At 54.6% G+C, this 17,320-nt stretch overlaps 1 protein-coding gene across 1 annotated transcript in view; it reads left to right on the top strand.

Moving 5' to 3' along the window:
• The first annotated feature begins 12,167 nt into the window (after positions 1–12,167).
• Positions 12,168–17,320, top strand: part of PDZK1IP1 (PDZK1 interacting protein 1) — a 5,793-nt gene continuing 640 nt past the window's right edge. Inside the window, exons 1-4 of the mRNA XM_024739365.1 lie at positions 12,168–12,265; positions 12,470–12,645; positions 15,068–15,176; positions 16,901–16,996. Of these exons, the coding sequence (XP_024595133.1) occupies positions 12,579–12,645; positions 15,068–15,176; positions 16,901–16,996 (272 nt within the window). The 5' untranslated portion in view covers positions 12,168–12,265; positions 12,470–12,578. The remainder of the gene's footprint in view (positions 12,266–12,469; positions 12,646–15,067; positions 15,177–16,900; positions 16,997–17,320) is intronic.

Raw genomic sequence — 17,320 nt, 5'->3', positions numbered from 1 at the left:
GTCCCATAACTGCCACCACCCCCTGCCCCCTGCAAGACCCTTGAGTTTCTGAGACCCAGTGGAGTTACGGGACCAGGGTAGAAAACCCTTTCCCACCCCATGTCTGGTGACAGCCCAGCCAGCTGAGACCCGGGAGCCCAGGGTCCTCAGCCCTCCCCAGCTCACCCCCAGCAGCCTGGGACCTGTGGTGCTCCCGGGTCCCAGGCTCTGTGGGATCTCGGCGGGGGGCGGGGGGCGGGGGCCAGGCCTTCTGCCCTCTGGCCGTTCCCACACCGGCAGCCCCAGTTCCTTCTCTCAGCGCTCCGCCCCTTCTCCATCAGTCCCCCGCGAGCTGCCGCCTTCAATGGGCTATCAGGCTTCCTCATCACTCTCACGCCCCTTCCCCACTACCCCTGAATAGGTGGGATCCAGACAGACACTGGCACTCCCAGCCCCAAGCCCCCAGGCAATCTCTCCCAGGACCTCCTGGGACCTCGCAGCTACGATGCCTGCTACCTGCCTTCCATGCTCAAGACTCTAGGTCCTGAGGCTGCAATTCTGTTGTAGAGCAATGACGCATTCTAGAGCAGCGGTCCAAACAAGGGGCAACATGCTGTGATGACCCTGAACTGAGCTAAGATTCGACTCCATGAGTCTAATGACAGGTAGACGTTGATGTCTCTACGATCCTCAGGTTCCATCGCCCTAGGAGTTGTCATTCAGGGATCATACGCTTACTGGACTCCCTTTGGCTTTTTGGCGGCCGCAGCAGGTTCCGTGGGGCAATGCAAGGAGAGGCTTATGGGGTGGGCAGAGCCGGGTGGGGATCGCCTGGCTTGGTTATATTTTGAGGAGGGGGGCCAGGGTTGGCCACAGGCCCCTTCAGGGTTCACATCTGCTCGGTTGGGGCTCAGCCAAAGCTGGGCTGCCGGTCCAGTTGCCTGGCTGCGGCTGAGCGGGGAGCCTGGCTGGCAGGCTTTCTGTCTGATGCTAATGAAGGCAGTGGCAAGCGAGGAGGGGGAGGCACCGCTTTTGTCTTGCACTTGTCCCTGCTGGGGTCCTCAGAGAGAGACAAGGGACCCTCCTCACACCCAAGTGGCCGTGATTAGCCTGCCGTCACTCACTTTGATGGCTCCCCATGCTCTGGGGGTGTGGACAGAGTTTCGGGGAGGGAAGTGGGAGCAGGTATGGTCCTGTGCCCACCCCCTGCTGTGTTTTCCAGGGAGTATCCTAAAAAATAGGCTAGTTTAAGAGCTGAGCGAAAAATGTGGCCCCATTCTCTCTCCTCCAAACTCTCTTAAGGGCCTGTTGAGCTCCCCAAGTGTTCCACATCCATCCTTACTTTCCCTCCTCTAAGCCTTTGTATAAACCCAAGATGCCCTCTCTGTAGACTCCCACCACCAGTAACACTTCTGTGTGTTAAACTTTATCTGAGGCTGCATCTGCTTGTCCACCCCCCGCCCCGCCCCGGACCGGGGTCTCTCCTATTTCTGAACTCACAGAGACCCTTGAAACAGATCTGGGTGCTGCCTGCCATCTGCCCATGTTTAAATCCTGGCCTCATCTCCCTATTTGTCTGTGAGCTGGTCATTGCTGGGACAGTGTGTCACTGGTGCCTCCGTCACGCCCAGAGTGTGTTGGGGGTACACAGGTGCTCAGTAAATGTTTACTGAGTTATTTCATCAGATCCTTGGGGTGAGTGGGCACAAATGGATCATTACCGTCATTTTATTGTGGGCATTTTCAAATATACATGAAAATAGAGAGGATCATATAATAAATGACAGGAATCCATCACCAACTTCAACAATTGTCCACATGGGTAATCTTCTCTCATTTATACCTTCATCCCTCCCCACACTCCCTGTCCTTGAAAAGGATTATGATGAATCAAATCCCAGACATCATGTTATTTCATCTGTAAATTCAGTTAAAATCTCTATTAGTTGATTCAATTAATATCTACTGAACATCCATTCTGTCTGGTTGTGTGCTACGCCATTCTGGTAAATTCCTATTCATCTTTCAAAGCCCAAGTCAAATGTCACCTCTTCTTGGAAGTCTTCCCTGATTCTTCCTTTTCCCAGGGGTGTTTAATGGCTCCTTCTTTGGGGTTCTAATTGTATACCTTCTTCACAGAACTCATTGCTTTTTAGTATTGTTTGGTTTTGTTTTGTTTATGTGAGGAGACATTGTAATGTATACTTAAGAGCTTTAGAATCAAATAGATGTGGATTCAAGTTCTGGATCCATTTACTTAACGAGTTTAACTTCTCTGAACCTCAGTGTTCTTGTCAGTAAAATGGAGATATAGCACTCCCCTCATACTGTTGTGAGGATTAGATGAGCAACGGATCTGAGGCGCCTGGTACAGAGCCTGGCCCACAGTAAGCATTCCTTCCAGAAGTGGCAGCATCACTGATGGGACATGCCTCTCTGTCACCACGGACTGAGCTGGATGGCAGGACCCAGGTGCTTCCTGTGTGTGTCCTGGCACCTGAGCGGCCCCTGTAGAAGAGTATGGTGGGGGAAACCTCCAGTTAGCCATACGGACTGGGCTCTTCCACAGAACTCTAGTGGCCCTGCCTGGCCAGGGATGGCAAAGAAAGACTCTGGGTTAACTTTTGGGCTATTTAAGGGCATCAGTAAAAATTTGGAAAAGTAACTTGATTTTGCCTTTTTAATGCACATTTTATTTTATTTTTAAACTACAAGATCTCTCACCACTGCCCCCTACCCTCCACCCCAAACAAACATTCCTTGTTATAGAAAATCTGGAAGGAACAAGAAGACAGGGACTTCCCTGGTGGTGTAGTGGTTAAACTGCAAGCTCCCAATGCAAGGGGCCTGGGTTTGATCCCTGGTCAGGGAACTAGATCCCACATGCATGCCGCAACTAAGAGTTTTCATGCCACAACTAAGGAGCCCGCCTGCCACAAACAAGACCCGGTGCAACCAAATTAAATAAATTAGAAAAATATTAAAAAAAAAAAAACCAAACCAACACAAACTCAGCCCAGGTCACCAATGAATGTTTTCATGTATTTCCTCCCTTAAACCACATCCCCCCCCCAAAAAATCCCCATGTTTTTCTTTTCCCAACTGTGAAATTGCAATTGCATTTTGTTTAACTTTTGCGTGCAGCCTTTGAAAGTTATTTTCATGTTGAAGGTCAAAGTCTGACCTTTCAGATAAAAGCTCCAAGCGTGAAGTGGCCCGATGGTTTGGGTGTGGTTCCTTCTAGACCGAGTTAGAGGTGGTGAATATGTGGCCAGCAGAATGTACCCCTCTCCACCCTGCTGGTGCTTCCGTTCTGAAAAAGGAGCGGTTTGGGACAGAGCAGTACAGCTCAAACACTTGACACCCTGTTCAAATCTGGGGGCTCCTAACATTGATCAAGTATCTAAAGCTACAAGGTATTCAGATGCATTGCCCTCCAACCAATCTGGGCAGCACTGCTGGGAGACGAAGGCTCAGAGAAATGAAGAGCCTCGTTCAGATCACACAACTACTGGTGGGTGATAGCCTTGACCCTCAGCTCACACTTCCTGGTCCCCAGGGACTAGGCATTAAGTCTATTCATCCCTCCCCTGCCCCTTGCTGTGCTCTACCCCCTGCAAGCTCACAGCTCCTGCTTGCACACTTCTAGTGACGGGGAGCTGAGCACCTTTCAGAGTCATCTCTGCTATCACTAGACAGCTCTGTTAGACAAGCCTTCCTCTCACTGAACCAAACCCAGCCTCTGTGTGACTCCTCTCACCATCCCCAGCTCGGCGCTCAGAGGGCACAGAGCACAATTTCGCTCTCTGATCTGGAGACACAGCCCTCTGAGGCTGCTCCTTTTCAGGCTGGGAGCTCGGCTTCTCCAAATATTTAATAGACCAATGGCAAAATTAGTAACAAGGGAAGAAAACGGTTTTAGCTAGGATGAAATAAAATCAGTTACATGACTCCAAAGGCCCTGAAATGTGAGGCATGCCCGATGCTTGTAGATCGTACGGGCATAACGGCCGTATGTGCGGCTTACCTTCCCTTCAGTTCAGATGGAGACCCACGCTCCATCCATTTAAGTAGGGCATTTCTTTCTTTTTTTAAAAATTAATTAATTAGTTAGTTTGTTTAATAGATCTTGATTGGAGTATAATTGCTTCACGATATCGTGTTAGTTTCTGTTGCACAACAAAGCGAATCAGCCCCACGCACACGCGTGTCCCCATATTAATTAGGGCATTTCTTAAGGCTGGGTCCCAGCCTGATGGCTCATCCTTCCCTATCGTGGCCATATCATCTCTGCCTAAGGCCTCAGCCACCACTCATGAGCTGCTAAATTCTAAACCTCTAATTCCAGCTCAGATCTCTCTCAGGAACGCCAGACCGACACCCCTAGCTGCATCCTGAGATGTCCCCCAGGCCCTGCGAACTCAGCCTGTCTGCACTAGAAGCCCGGATATGCTTCATTGCTCATTGCTTGTCTTATCCACTAACATGTGGGTTCCCCCGGGGCAGGGCTGCGTAGCTGGAGTGCCTAGAACAGTGCTTGGCACAGAACAGACACTTTGAGTGTTTTGTTAAATGAAGGGATACATGCTCTCTCCTCACTCCTAAACTGCTGCTCTTCCAGTATTCTCTGGTTTAAAAACCAGCACCAACATCCAAGCATTGTCCAAGGTGGGGACAAGGGTGCCGCCTTGACTCTTCTCTTTGGAGGCCCTTCCTCCCTGCATCCATGCGGTCACCGCAGCCTGCCAGTTGTACCCCTTCAATTGATCTTTGATCCTCCCACTTTTCTCCACGCACTGCTCTAAGCCTTGCCACACCATCTCTCTCCTGGATTCCCGCCCCCCTTCTCCCCTACCCCCATACACAGCCTGCTTACAGCTTCCTGCCTTATCTAACCCATTCTTCAAGCTGTGGTTGGAGAGATCTTGCTGAAATGCAAGACTGCCTATGGCACTTCCTCGCCTAAAACCCCATAATGGCTCAGTATCCTCTGTAAGGTAGAGACCAAACCTCTTAACAGGTCCTGCAAGGCCCTCAAGACCCCTTTCCCAACCACCCTCTGCTCTCCGGCCAAGCCCATCCTCCATCAGTTCCTCCTGCTGGGGCTCCTTTCCATAGGCTTTTACCCAGCCTGGAAGGGCTCCTCCCTACCACTGCCCAAGCTCAGCACTTCAGATCTTCTCTCGCTGGGACCCAGGGGAGCTTGACATAGCTGCCCCACATCTCCCAAATGTACATGTCCAGCCTGGACCTTGCCTCTTAACTCCAGATGCATGTACCCGTCTCCAAACCAAACTCGCAAATCCTGCCCCTTCTGAGCAAGAATGGCCAGTGTTCCTGAACCTTCCCCATCTCAGCCCAACGCGCTGAGCAGACTCAAAACCTTGATGCCATCCTCTTTCCCTCACATTCCAAGTCATGTCGCTTTATCCTCAAAAGACGCCTAGATTCAGATCGCGTTATCCCCAGCTCGTGGCTGCCCTTGACCTAAGCCACTGGCACCTCTTGCCTGGAGTGTTCAGTAGCCTCCTAACCGGCCTCCCTGCTTCTGGTCCTCTTGCTCCCGTGGCCTTTTCTCAACACAGCAGCCAGATCACGTCTTCTGTGTTCAGAGTCCTCGAAGAGCTTCTCGTCTCAGTCTGACTAAAAGCTGAAGTCCTTCTGGCACCCACAGGCCCCAGAGGAGTGGCCTCTTGCAGCCTTTCAACCCTCCTCTCCTGCCCTGTCCCTGCGCTCACTTCCCTCAGCCACAGGGACACCTCCCTCCGTGCTCCTTCCCAGGGCCTTTGTACGTGCTATTTGCTCTCCTTGCCTGCAATCCTCTCCCCTCTGACAGCTGAATACCTTGTTTCCCCACTTTCAGCTCTCCTCAAATGTCACCTCTAGAGGAGCCTTCCCTGAAGTGTCTGTGTAAAGCAGCACACTCCCCGCTGCCAGGACCCCATCTTCCTGATCCCATCTGGCCTTTCCCCTACTGCCATGTGACCTATTTTATCTGTTTATTTGTTTGCTTCCTGGCTAACCTCTCTAGAATATAAGCTCTGTGAGGGCAGGGACTTTGTTTTGTTCACTGCTGTATCCCTGGCATCTCGAAGAGTGCCTGGTCCACAGAAGGCATTCAGTAAACATTTGCGGAATGAATGAAGAAGTGAATTTTAGACTTAATACTACCTTTTCTTGATTTCGTAAACTAGAGGGCATACCCATCTATATACTCTTCGTGCCCTTCCATCTCCTTTGAAATATTAGGTGCGACGGTAATTAGATAATAGTATAATGGAAGCTCTACCTTGTTCACTACTGTGTCTCCAGTCCCGTGGGAGACAGTACATGTGTGCTGAGTGAATGAATGAAAGCAAGCCGATTGCTGTTTGGGAAACTGACCAACAAGTAGGTGCTTCACAGTGGGACTGGGCTAGACATAGGGATGCTTGGGGTTTAGCCCTATCTTGCCTACTATTGATAACTCACAGTGTGACCTCCAGTTAGTGACTATGTGTTTCTGGGTCACGATTTCCCCAGCTGAGAAATGAGGGGCAAGATCACGCTACTCAGGAAGAGCCTTTAAGCCAGGAGAGACCGTGATTCTAGAAACTACACCCACCATGTGGTTCCACTGCTGACCTACAGCCTGGGGCAGGGGAGCAGGGCCGGGCTGGAACCACTGGGCAAAAATTTGGTCTTGGGACCTCTGCTGGCAGGCTGGGCTCTTGGCCCAGGGCCAGCCCTTTAGTTTCTTGGCACAGTGAGTGGGCAGCAGGAGGTGATTGATTTTCCCCCACTGGGGGGTCCTGGCCCTAAATCTCACCAGCCCAGTGGGGTCGCCTAGGACCCAGGAGTCCAGCCAGTACATTCCTTTCTGCTTTCTGCTCCTTCCAACCCCCCCAGGGCACTGGGGCCCTCTATGGGCAATCTGACTGTAGCCCCCAGCTCTGAGCCCCAGAAAGCCTCCGTCCAGAAAGTGCCAATCTTTCTTCAGGTCTGACCTTGAGATCGTGTGGCTTTGCTTTGAGCAGACCTGCCCCAGACTCCCTGTGTCAGGACTTCCTAACTCTTTGTGCCGTGGAAACCTTGGGCAGTCTATGGACCCCTTCTCAGAGTAAAGCTTTTATTTAGCTAGTTTTGAATAGATTTTATTTATTTAGTTTTGAGATTTTATTTAATTAATTAATTAATTTATTTATTTATTTTTGCCTGCGTTGGGTCTTCGTTGCTGTGCACGGGCTTTCTCTAGTTGCGGTGAGCGGGGGCTACACTTCGTTGTGGTGCACGGGCTTCTCATTGCAATGGCTTCTCTTGTGGAGCATGGGCTCTAGGTGCACGGGCTTCGGTAGTTGTGGCATGTGGGCTTCAGTAGTTGTGGCTCGCAGACTCTAGCGCGCAGGCTCAGTAGTTGTGATGCACGGGCTTAGTTGCTCTGCGGCATGTGGGATCCTCCTGGATCAGGGCTCGAACCCGTGTCCCCTGCATTGGCAGGCGGATTCTTTTTTTTAAATAAATTTATTTATTTAATTTTGGTTGCGTTGGGTCTTTGTTGCTGTACGTGGGCTTTCACTAGCTGTGGCGAGCAGGGGCCACTCCTCGTTGCGGTGCGTGGGCCTCTCACTACGGTGGCCTCTCCTGTTGTGCAGCACGGGCTCTAAGCATGTGGGCTCAGTAGTTGTGGCACTCAGGCTCAGTAGTTGTGGTGCACGAGCCTAGTTGCTCCGTGGCATGTGGGATCCTCCCGGACCAGGGCTTGAACCTGTATCCCCAGCATTGGCAGGCGGAGTCTTAACCACTGTGCCACCATGGAAGTCCCTGGCAGGTGGATTCTTAACCACTGAGCCACCAGGGAAGCCCAGTAACGTTCTAAAATGCATAAAATAAAATGCGTGGCATTGCAAGGAAACCAATTACATTGAAATACAGTTATTAAAATATTAAAAATACAAGTTTGCAATATAGTAACTATATGTACTTTATGATAAGACCTAGTGGAAGTCTAGTCCCAATGACTGTTATATTTCCATACTGATGAGCAGAAATAATCCATCCAGATATCTGCAACAATTGTGTGGTGACAGGAAAAGGTCGCAGAGGGACTGTGGTTTGATGCCTTCATTCCCAATGGCAGAATATGGTGAATTTCAGTTAGAGGTTAGTGAGATACAGATGTAATGTTTTTCCCATGCAAGTTCGTGCACCGAGTACTGCCCATGGGCTCTTGTGGAGGGAGTGCTAAGTGAAGTGAGTTGGGGGAACCAAATGCTGAGTCTGAGAGGAGAGAGACTCACCCCTAACCAGCCCACTTCCTCAGAACCTGATTAAAATACAAAATCTACCATAGTCTTTTAACAGAGTCACAGAATCACAGGCTTCCAGAGATGGAAGGGCCAGAACCCCTTCTGTAGTTGCCCCCACTGGGGGACCTGGTTCCCAGCCTTGGCTTGTGCACCTCTAGGGATGGGAACTCATGCTCATCCCGGGCTGGCCAGGTCCAGCTTCTCTGAACAGCCGTGACCCTGTCTCCTCTCACCCAGAGATGAAGCAGATCCACGCTCTGTGCCCACAGCTAGAGGACAGAGAAAGATAAGGTCCTGACTAGAGCTAAAATACCTTACTCATTCAACAATCATTCTCTGAGCTGCTCTCTGCCGGGCCAGAGGTAGGCGCTGGATATACTGAGACTTACATTTGTTGCGTGTGTGTGCTCAGTGCTAGTGTGCTGGGGCTGAAATGGACAAGATGCCTTCTCTCCAGGGAGACAGAGACTAAATGAGTAAACACACATATCAACATGTCATCGCAATTTGTGATAACGGCTGTGAAGAGATGAGCAGGGGACTCACAGAAGGAGTGACTTCAGATGGGGGAGAAGGGAGATCAAAGAAAGCCCTTTGGAGAAAGTGACACCTAATGCAAGACTTGGAGGAGTGGTTAGAATCCGCCAGGCAAACACAGGGGAAGAGCGATTGTGGAGGAGGCCCTGATGCAGGAGAGAGCTTGGCTGCTGTTAGGAAGTGACAAAGGCTCTGGGGCCAGATGAAGCTGGAGAGGAGGGTAAGGGCAGGTGGTGGGGTCTTCAAGCCAATGCTAAGAAGACTGCGTATCATCTGAAGAGTAGCTGGCAGCCCTGAAGGGGTTTAAGTAGGATCTGTTTGAATAAATAAAACAAGGTCTCCAGGAGCTCTCGGGCTTGCAGCAAAGACATTAGCAAGATGAATTATAAGAATGAATTAAAAAACATTTTACTTCTGTGCTCTAAGCCCCAACGAGAACGTGCCTCCGTGCTTTTCCTCAGGCTGAGCTCTCTGCCTGGATGCCTTCCCCCAAGCTGTCTCTCTGCTAGTTCCAACAATTCAGCTAAACTTTTCCTAGCATCAGCCCCGCCAGGACGCCGTCCCTAACGATTTAGCTGTAGCGCTTCCCTAGAGCATAGGCCTGAGCATGCCAGGTGCGCTGTTCACAGCATCACTGACCGTTTAGTTGTCAGCGTCCACCCTCCCTTCCTTCAAACTACCCCTGGAAGGGGTCGGAAGTGGGGCGCTGGAGAGAGGAAGTTGCAGAACCTTCCGCTGCAAACTGGCTCCCCTCTATCCCCTCCCCAACTAGTCTGGGATCGGGGCTAGACTCTGCCACCTGCTGGCAACAAGTGGAATGGCAGGCTGGATGGGGTGCGGAGAAAGGGGACCCCTACCTAGAAGCAGTGAGGCCCACTTTGGCTTTTCTGAAGGGTAATCACACAAGACCTAGCTCTGTGGAGGGCATAAGGGGGCCTGATGACACGGGGTGGCAGAGCTGGGCTGGGAACAGGAGGGAGGAACTGAGCGTTGATGGAACAGTGACTCAGAGATGAGGACACGGGGTCCAGCCCTGTGGGGCTGCTGAGGCCTGAGTCCAGATCTTGGACCCAAGCCAGACCAGCAGGGGCTCCAACTTGTTACCATGGGGACCCAGGGCTGTGTCCATATAGCTGGGGAGATGACCCCCCCTCCCCTCAGCTGGATGAGGACACCTAGAGAGAAGGGACCAGCCTCAAAGCCGAGTGTCCACCCACACCCCCCTTTTCCGGAACAACTTGTTTTCCTCTAAAGCTTGGGACTTTGACCTGGGAGGTGTGTTTTCCTCCTCTTGGTCACCTGATGTCCTTCCTGCTCACCCCCCTCCCGCAGGGTCCCCAAGCATGGCCCAGGGAGTTCTTGTCCTTCCCTGGGTTCTATAGGGAAGGGGGGTGCTTGGATGAGAGAGGCAGGCGCTGGGACTTGGGGACTGATGGGAGAGGCTGGGCTGCTCTGGGGGGGCACTGGCTGGATGGGGGTCCCTGCCTGTCATCTCTTCTTGGATCTCACCTTCCACACTTTCTGGGACATCCACTCTCTTGGAGTTTCCCCTCCTGCTACACCCTGACTCCTCTTCCTCTGAAAGACCCTGTGCGTTCGACTGCGTCTGGGTCTCTCACTGCTTCCCTCCTTGCCCTGGCTCTCTCCTTGCTGCATGTGCGTGCACACACCCACACAGACACACCTGGGAGACTACGTGCTCCTGTGCCTCAGCTACGAACGCCATGCCGAAGGCGGCTCCCAAAATGCGCCTCTCTACTCCAGACCCAGGGATCCCACTGCCTTCTTGGTGCTTCCCTCTGGAGCATCCACAAGCACAGTACATCTAAACCTGTAGCTCATCATCCCGCCCTACCTCCTGAAACTTGGTCTGGCCCCTTCGGAGGCACCACCAAGCCTGAAACTGGGAATGACCCTCAGCTCCCTCCATCCCTCACTCCCCACACCCAGCTCATCAGTGTTCTAGTGACCATGTCCCGTCCATTTAATCCTCCTAAATATGGCTCAAGCCCATCCCCTCTGCCCTGCCCTGCTGCAGCCCGCGTCTCCAGCTGTTATAGCAGCTTCCCCATGACCTCCCTTTCTCCGGTCTTTGTGCTCCCCTTTCATTCTCCACGCTGTCCAGAGGTGTTTTCTTGAATGCAAATCTGACCCTGTGACTCCCCTGCTTAGAAGAAGGCGTCAGTGGTTGTTTGTTACATTCAACCCAGTTCCCTGCATTCTAATCAGTGATTCCCTGGCTGTTCATTAACACACAGGGTGCCTACTCTAGCCAAACGTTGTGCCGTAACACTCTGAAGACACCAAGTTGGGGTAGGACAGACAACAACTGTCTAGGTATAGGAGGCATCACTCACCTCCAAGCCACGTTCCCTTACGTCACCTTGAGACCCTGTCATTGCATGGCTGTGTGTACCACCCATGGTAGTGGGCACACACATACACACACAGGAAGCAGGGACGAGGCATGATGTCTGGGTGCTACCACTGGCAGTAGAAAGGGCTGCCCAGGAGGTCTTGTGAGCAGCCGTCTGGTGGCTTCTGGGCAGGGACGCTGTGGAGGGGCTTCCAGCTCACGCCCTGGCTTCTGGGGACCCTCCATCTCTGAGACTTTGCCCCAGTCTTCTGCCTCCTTCTTTCTTGACATCTGTGAAGCCAAACTCCAGCATCCCTGGCTTCCTGTACTCCTGGGGGAGGGGAGGGGGTGGGGAGAAAGGAAACCCAGTATGGCCCTTGGGCCCGGGGCCTCGACAGGTACTTGGGTCATTCTCAGTTCCTGAGCTGGAGGGTCTCATGGGCTCCATGGGATCTTAGGAGTTGAGGGCCCAGGGGTTCAGGGCCCCAGACTTGGACCTTCTACCTGGGGTGTCCTTCTTTTGTCCCCTAGAGCAGGGCTGTGTTCACTTACTTCTCTCCCTGTGATGGGTGGAGAGGGATCAGAAGGTGTGTGCAGAGGCCTCTGACCAAGCCCAGATCCTGTCCCAGCTTCCGGGGACCACCTCTGGGGCCAGGAGGAGGAGCTGACCTGGGTCAGGTCAGCTGGGCTGGGTGGGGAAGGCTGGGACTGGGACCCTCAGGCCCTCTGTTGTGATCCCCATGGGAGAGGCTGCATTTAGAGAGTTGTTGAGCTGGGCAGGGAGTGCAGGGACAGAAGCCAGGGCTGTGCCCCAGGACTGGGGCCCCGGGGTCTGGCTTGGCTGAGTGGGGACAGGTGAGGGGAAGAACAGGAAATAGGCCAGGCTCTCGGGGAGGGGGAGCTTTGACCTTTCCCTAGCCTCCGGGATTTTCCCCGTGTCCCAGAGCCAGCCAGCAAATTAGTTAACCCCACCTTCAGCCTTCCCAGAGACCCCACCCACTGGGCTCATTCAAGGCAGGAGAAGAATGTGTCACTCTATCCCCAGAGCCCAGCCCCGCTGCCGGGAAGGGGAGCTGACGCAAGACTCCAGGAGGCCTGAGGCCTGGAGGTGAGGCCCCGATTCTCCCCACATCTCCCAGGACCTCAGACCCATGGTCTCTAGAAGATGACCTCGAAAGCCAGCCTGAGTGGGCTGGGCTCCAGCCAGGGGAGGCCAGGCCTGGCACATTACCATGGGAGGGAGGGCAGGTTCGCTCCACCTTCCCGCCTCCGTCCTCCCTCTCCTCCTTCCTTACTAGCACCTCTCCTCCAGGGTCAGACGGAGACCAGGCTGATCTCAGCAGACACCGACAGGCCCCAGGGCAGCTCCAGGAGTCCAGATTCCAGCAGCCGGAGAGAAGGCCCGGGAGCTGCCTGCAGCCATGTCAGCCCTCTGCCTGGTCATCCTGGGCCTGCTTACGGCAGTGCCACCCGCCAGCAGTCAGCAAGGTAGCACAGGCCTGGGCCAGCCTGGGGTGGGGATAGGGGCTGCAGTACGGAGAGGGCCGGCCTGGGTGCTGGGAACCCCGGGGTGGAAGAGGTGGCCTTCTGGCCCGTCTCATCACCCTTGGCACCTACGCTTTGGAGGGGGAGCAGGGACGGGCTTAGCCAGAGGAATCTCCAAAGGCAGACACAGGCTTCTGTCTGTGACTTGTTTCCCATGAGTGAGAAATGGGGGCAGCAGGGGAAATATTGGATCTAGGGTCTAGGGTCGGGGAGGGGAGTTGAGACCCACGTTCCAGGAGCAGGAATTGCCCTAGAGGTGGCTGTTTGCTGAGGACAGAGCGTTGGGGGCTATAAGGGGGGTGGGAATAGTGTGTGAGCCACTCTCAACGGCAGGATTGTTTCAGGGGTGGGCAGTGCTGTCAGGCATTTGCCCATGGCTTTGGCCTAAGTTGTTTCCGCTTCCTACCCAGAAGACAAGTGTCCCAATGTGGCCCCCACCATGTGCCTGAGCTCTTTGTCCAGCTCTGCCTCTGTCTTGCTGTGTGGCCTTGAGCAAATCACTGTCCCTCTCTGAGACTCAGTTTTCTCATCCATAAAATGAGGACAATAAACCTGCCCCACCCACCTCCCAGGGCAGCTACCACTAAGGGGTGGGGAAGGGCTTCACATTGGTAAAGCACCACACCCACCATCCGGTGTCAGCCCTGAGCTGTGGGGAGTCTGCCGGTGGGATTTGGGTCCAGGGCAGGTTGGCAGAGATGCTCCCAATGCACCCCTCCTTTGCAGATGCCCTGAGCTCTCACGCATGTCTGCTTCAACTCTGTCTCTCAGGTCTTAGAAGCCCTCTGTGGGAATCGAAGATCAGAGGGGTGGAGTAACTTGTGTGGGTCACACAGCAGAGCAAGAAGGGACAGGGCTCAGTTCACCTCTCTCCTGCCCCAGGCTCTGCCCCTTATGCTATATGTTCATCCCAGAGCCACCTGGAAGGAGGAGCAGTGTCCCTGGTGTGTCTGGAAGGAATTGGCTGCAGGGTCTGGAAGAAGCAAGGACAAGCCTCCCAGGGCTTAAGCCCTAACTCCCAGTCCTTGAGTAACCACTGACCTGAGGAGACAACGGGTCTGAACCATTGTTTTTTGGGGAAACAATGAGTCCAAAATACAGCTTTTTGGCAAGTATGGAACTTACAGTAAGCACACTGCGTATCTTTTGTTATCCAAGGAGATAAGCAAGGGCTGACCTGGCCGCAGGACAGAGTTCCCAGAGCCCTCCCTCCTTCCCAACACCTGCCAGGCTCAGAGAGCGCTTGGAGAAGAGGCAGGGCCTCCCTGCAGCAGGAGAGCTTTCGGGTAGACTCAAGGAAGGACTTCTGAGCAGGAGTGAGGCAGAATGAGATTTTTGATGTTCAGCCTGGGCCCCTCAAGATACAGGATGGCACTAGGGAGGCAGGTGTTTTGGCCTGGAGGCAGGATTCTTCAAAAGTCTCCTGTTGGCCTCTCTCCCCTCCTGAGACCTCTAACTGCTACTGTGTGTCTGTCCTCTGTGGGGCCAGGCCCCCTCGGGCTCACAGAGCACAGTGATTTCCGGGGAGAGGAGAGCCCTTTGGGGCTGCCAGTGGCTGAGGGCAGAGACTTCTGGGAAACCTGAGGGTTAGAGGTGGTGTCAAGGGGCAAGGGGCAAAAGGCAGAGAAAGTGCCTGGAAGGGGCCTCAAATTGGTCTCTGGCCCAGTCAGTCCCCGGGGCGCTGAGCCAGAGAAGACAAAAGGGGCTCAGGCTTGAAGCTCCCCTCCCGGCCCCCAAGACCCAGAGGAGAGCTTGTCCCTCTGTCTTGACTTTCCAAAGACGTTCTGTCCCACCCCTTTCTCTGGGCACTCCTGGCACCCCGAGCCAAGCAGCCCCGTCCGCCTGCACTCCCACGCCTCCCCAACCCCACAGAAACCTCTGTTACAAAACAGGACCTTCCAGATGCCAGCCTAGTCCTATTAGTTCCGGGCTGCCTCAGCCTGGGAGCCAGGGAGGAGGGAGCCACCCTCACTGGAAAGGCCAAGGCCGTCTGTTCAGGGGGCTGCCCTTTGGTCCCTGGGGCCTAGGCACTCCCCGGGGGCCCTGCACTGACCCACTGCAGCGGGGGAGGGGTGGGGGGGTGAGGGGATGCTCTGGGCTCCCTGGACCTCAGATGCTGCTCTCTCAGGCTTGTTCCCTCCTCAGCTACTTTCCTTCTTCCCAATCCTGTCTTCCTCCAAACCACGGTCCCTTTTATAAGCCCAGGGGTCAGATGGGTCCTCGTTCCCCAGAAGGTCTCCACTAGTCCTGGCAGCAGGCTGGTAGCCTCTAACCAGCCCCGGGGGGCCTGAGGCCCCACCTGCACTGGCAGCCCCACTGTGCCCAGCCCGCTGCAGCACCCGCCCCCCCACTCCTCCCTTTCCAGGCCTGGGGAACCTGCAGCCCTGGATGCAGGGCCTTATTGCCGTGGCTGTGTTCCTGGTCCTCGTTGCAATCGCCTTTGCCGTGAACCACTTCTGGTGCCAGGAAGAACAGTGAGTGCTGTGCGGGGGCCCTGGGAGCTGCACCGGCGCAAGCCGGGAGGTCCCAGGACCACGGCCACTGCTCTGGTAGCAGTGAGAAGGGCCGCAGAAACCCTGAGCCCATTCCTCTCACTGTGTGGAAGGGGCACTGAGGCCCCAGGTCTCAGGGACCAGAGCTGAGGCTTGCTGGAGCCCTGTGAGCACACTTGCTGCGCTTCGGGGAGCCGTCTTCTCTTCTTGGAGTCTCAGTGTTTCTATCTGTATAGTTGGGACAGTGGCCCGGCTGTGATGGACGCTGTGAAAACCCCTGGACAGGAATGTTCTGCCCTTCTTCAGGGTCTGCTGCTCTGTCACATGCAGGGGCTACAGGGGGGCAATGGGATGGACACTACTCTTGTGCTCACAGACTCCCAGACCAGAAGGGAAGGCAAACATGGAAGGGGTGATCGCAGTGTGAGTGCTGACGCTAAAGGAGCAGGCAGAATGCAGTGTGGGCCTGAGCCGGGGGGCCAGAGAAGTCTTCCTACTGTATGTTTATCCTGAAGCCCAGGCAGGAGCTAAGTGGGGTGGGAGAGCACTGCCACTGAGGGAAGAGTCACTGGGGGCCCTGAGTTCGGAGCAGAGCACAAAGGGAGAAGGGGTTGTGCTGAAATCCAGCTCACTCTGCACCTGCTGACGCTGGGGCAAGGCTGCATCTGCCCCCAGCTCTCACACCGGCGACCTGGTGCCTGGGTACCAGCAGCAGTGTAGGACCCACTGAGGGAACAGAAGCGGCTCATGGATGGAGAGGCCCGAGATAGACTGCTGACGTCGGCAGCGCCCAGGCCAAGCAGACCCTTGGGCACCAAAGCCCCGAACTTTGGGCTTTATCCTTAGTGCAGTAGAGTCCAGTGCAAGTTTGTAAGCCAGTCTTGGGATGAGACGTGGCCGGAACAGAATCACTGGCTGCCCCGTGGCGGATGCTTCGGGCCAGTCTGCAGGCGAGGTGAGCAATGAGGGTGAGGTCAGGAGAGAGTCTGAGCTGTGGAGGCAGCAGAGGGGATGGAGAGAGAGTACAGGTCTAAGAGCTTTCTAGGAGGGGGTGGGGACACTGAGGACAGGAGGGAGGAAGGACAGGGATAACATCCAGGCTTCTGATGGGACCACCCACTGAGATACAGACCACAAGAGGCAGATCTGGGGCAGTTTGGGACACATTAAGTCTGAGGTGCCCATGGGATGTCCGAGGAAAGATGAGCAGTGGTTAGGGTCCCTGTAACCCTCATAAGAGTGGTGTCTGGGGAGTTGGGGACAGAGGACACACTTGAGTAAGAGGCGAGGAGATTTTTGTCGGGAATATTTCTTTTCTCCACTGGCCCCAGCTCTGCCGTCAGTGACCGCTCCTACCGCCTAGGAGAACCTTGCGGAAATCTAGGGCAGACACTGAGTCCTGCTGGGTCTGCCCTGGAGCTGAGCTGAGGCCAGAGGAAAACAGCAGAGGGAGGCCAGGAGGTAGCCGGTGCAAGGCCTGGGGTACATCTTCAGTAGATCTCAGGCTGGGACCTGAGGGCCCCACAGTGGTGCAGGGAGAAAGGTGTGCGGCCCCACGGCCAGAATCAGGCTGTTGACAGGGCCCTGCTGGAGAGAGGAGCTTCTGCCTTAGGGCCTATAGAACAGGGCCTGACTGGACTAGAGGGAGGAGGGGGGACCGAGGGAGAGGGGACCCAGAGAGCCCTGATGATGAGCTCTTTCCCCAGGGAGCCTGTGAACATGGTCATGACCGTCGGAAACAAAGCAGATGGGATCCTGGTAGGAACGGACGGCAAGTACTCCTCGATCGAGGCCAGTTTCAGGTGAGGTGCTAGTATAGGGCTGGCCACCCTGTGCTCCAGGGTCCCCTGGGGACCTCAGGACCAGGTGCTTCTGAAGGGGAGAGGGCTCAGAGGATGGGGGCTCATATGGGGAAAGGCTCAGTGAAGAGAGGGGGTTCCGTGTGGGGAGATGGTGAGCGATGGGGGCTTTGAGAGCACTGCAGGGCTCCATGGGGACATGCAGCCTCAGTTTGGGAAGAGGGTTCAGTAAGGGGATGGGGACTTGGTGGGGGGAGGGCCTCAGGGGGTGGATTGGGACTCATACGGGTGCAGTGGGGAAAAGAGGCTCAGCGCGGGAAGGGGACT

Source organism: Neophocaena asiaeorientalis, unplaced genomic scaffold (genome assembly GCF_003031525.2).
Source record: "Neophocaena asiaeorientalis asiaeorientalis breed wild unplaced genomic scaffold, Neophocaena_asiaeorientalis_V1.1 scaffold138, whole genome shotgun sequence".
Classification (NCBI taxonomy): Eukaryota; Metazoa; Chordata; class Mammalia; order Artiodactyla; family Phocoenidae; genus Neophocaena; species Neophocaena asiaeorientalis.
Note: the sequence above shows the minus strand (reverse complement) of the source record. Positions and strands in the feature narration are given on the sequence as shown.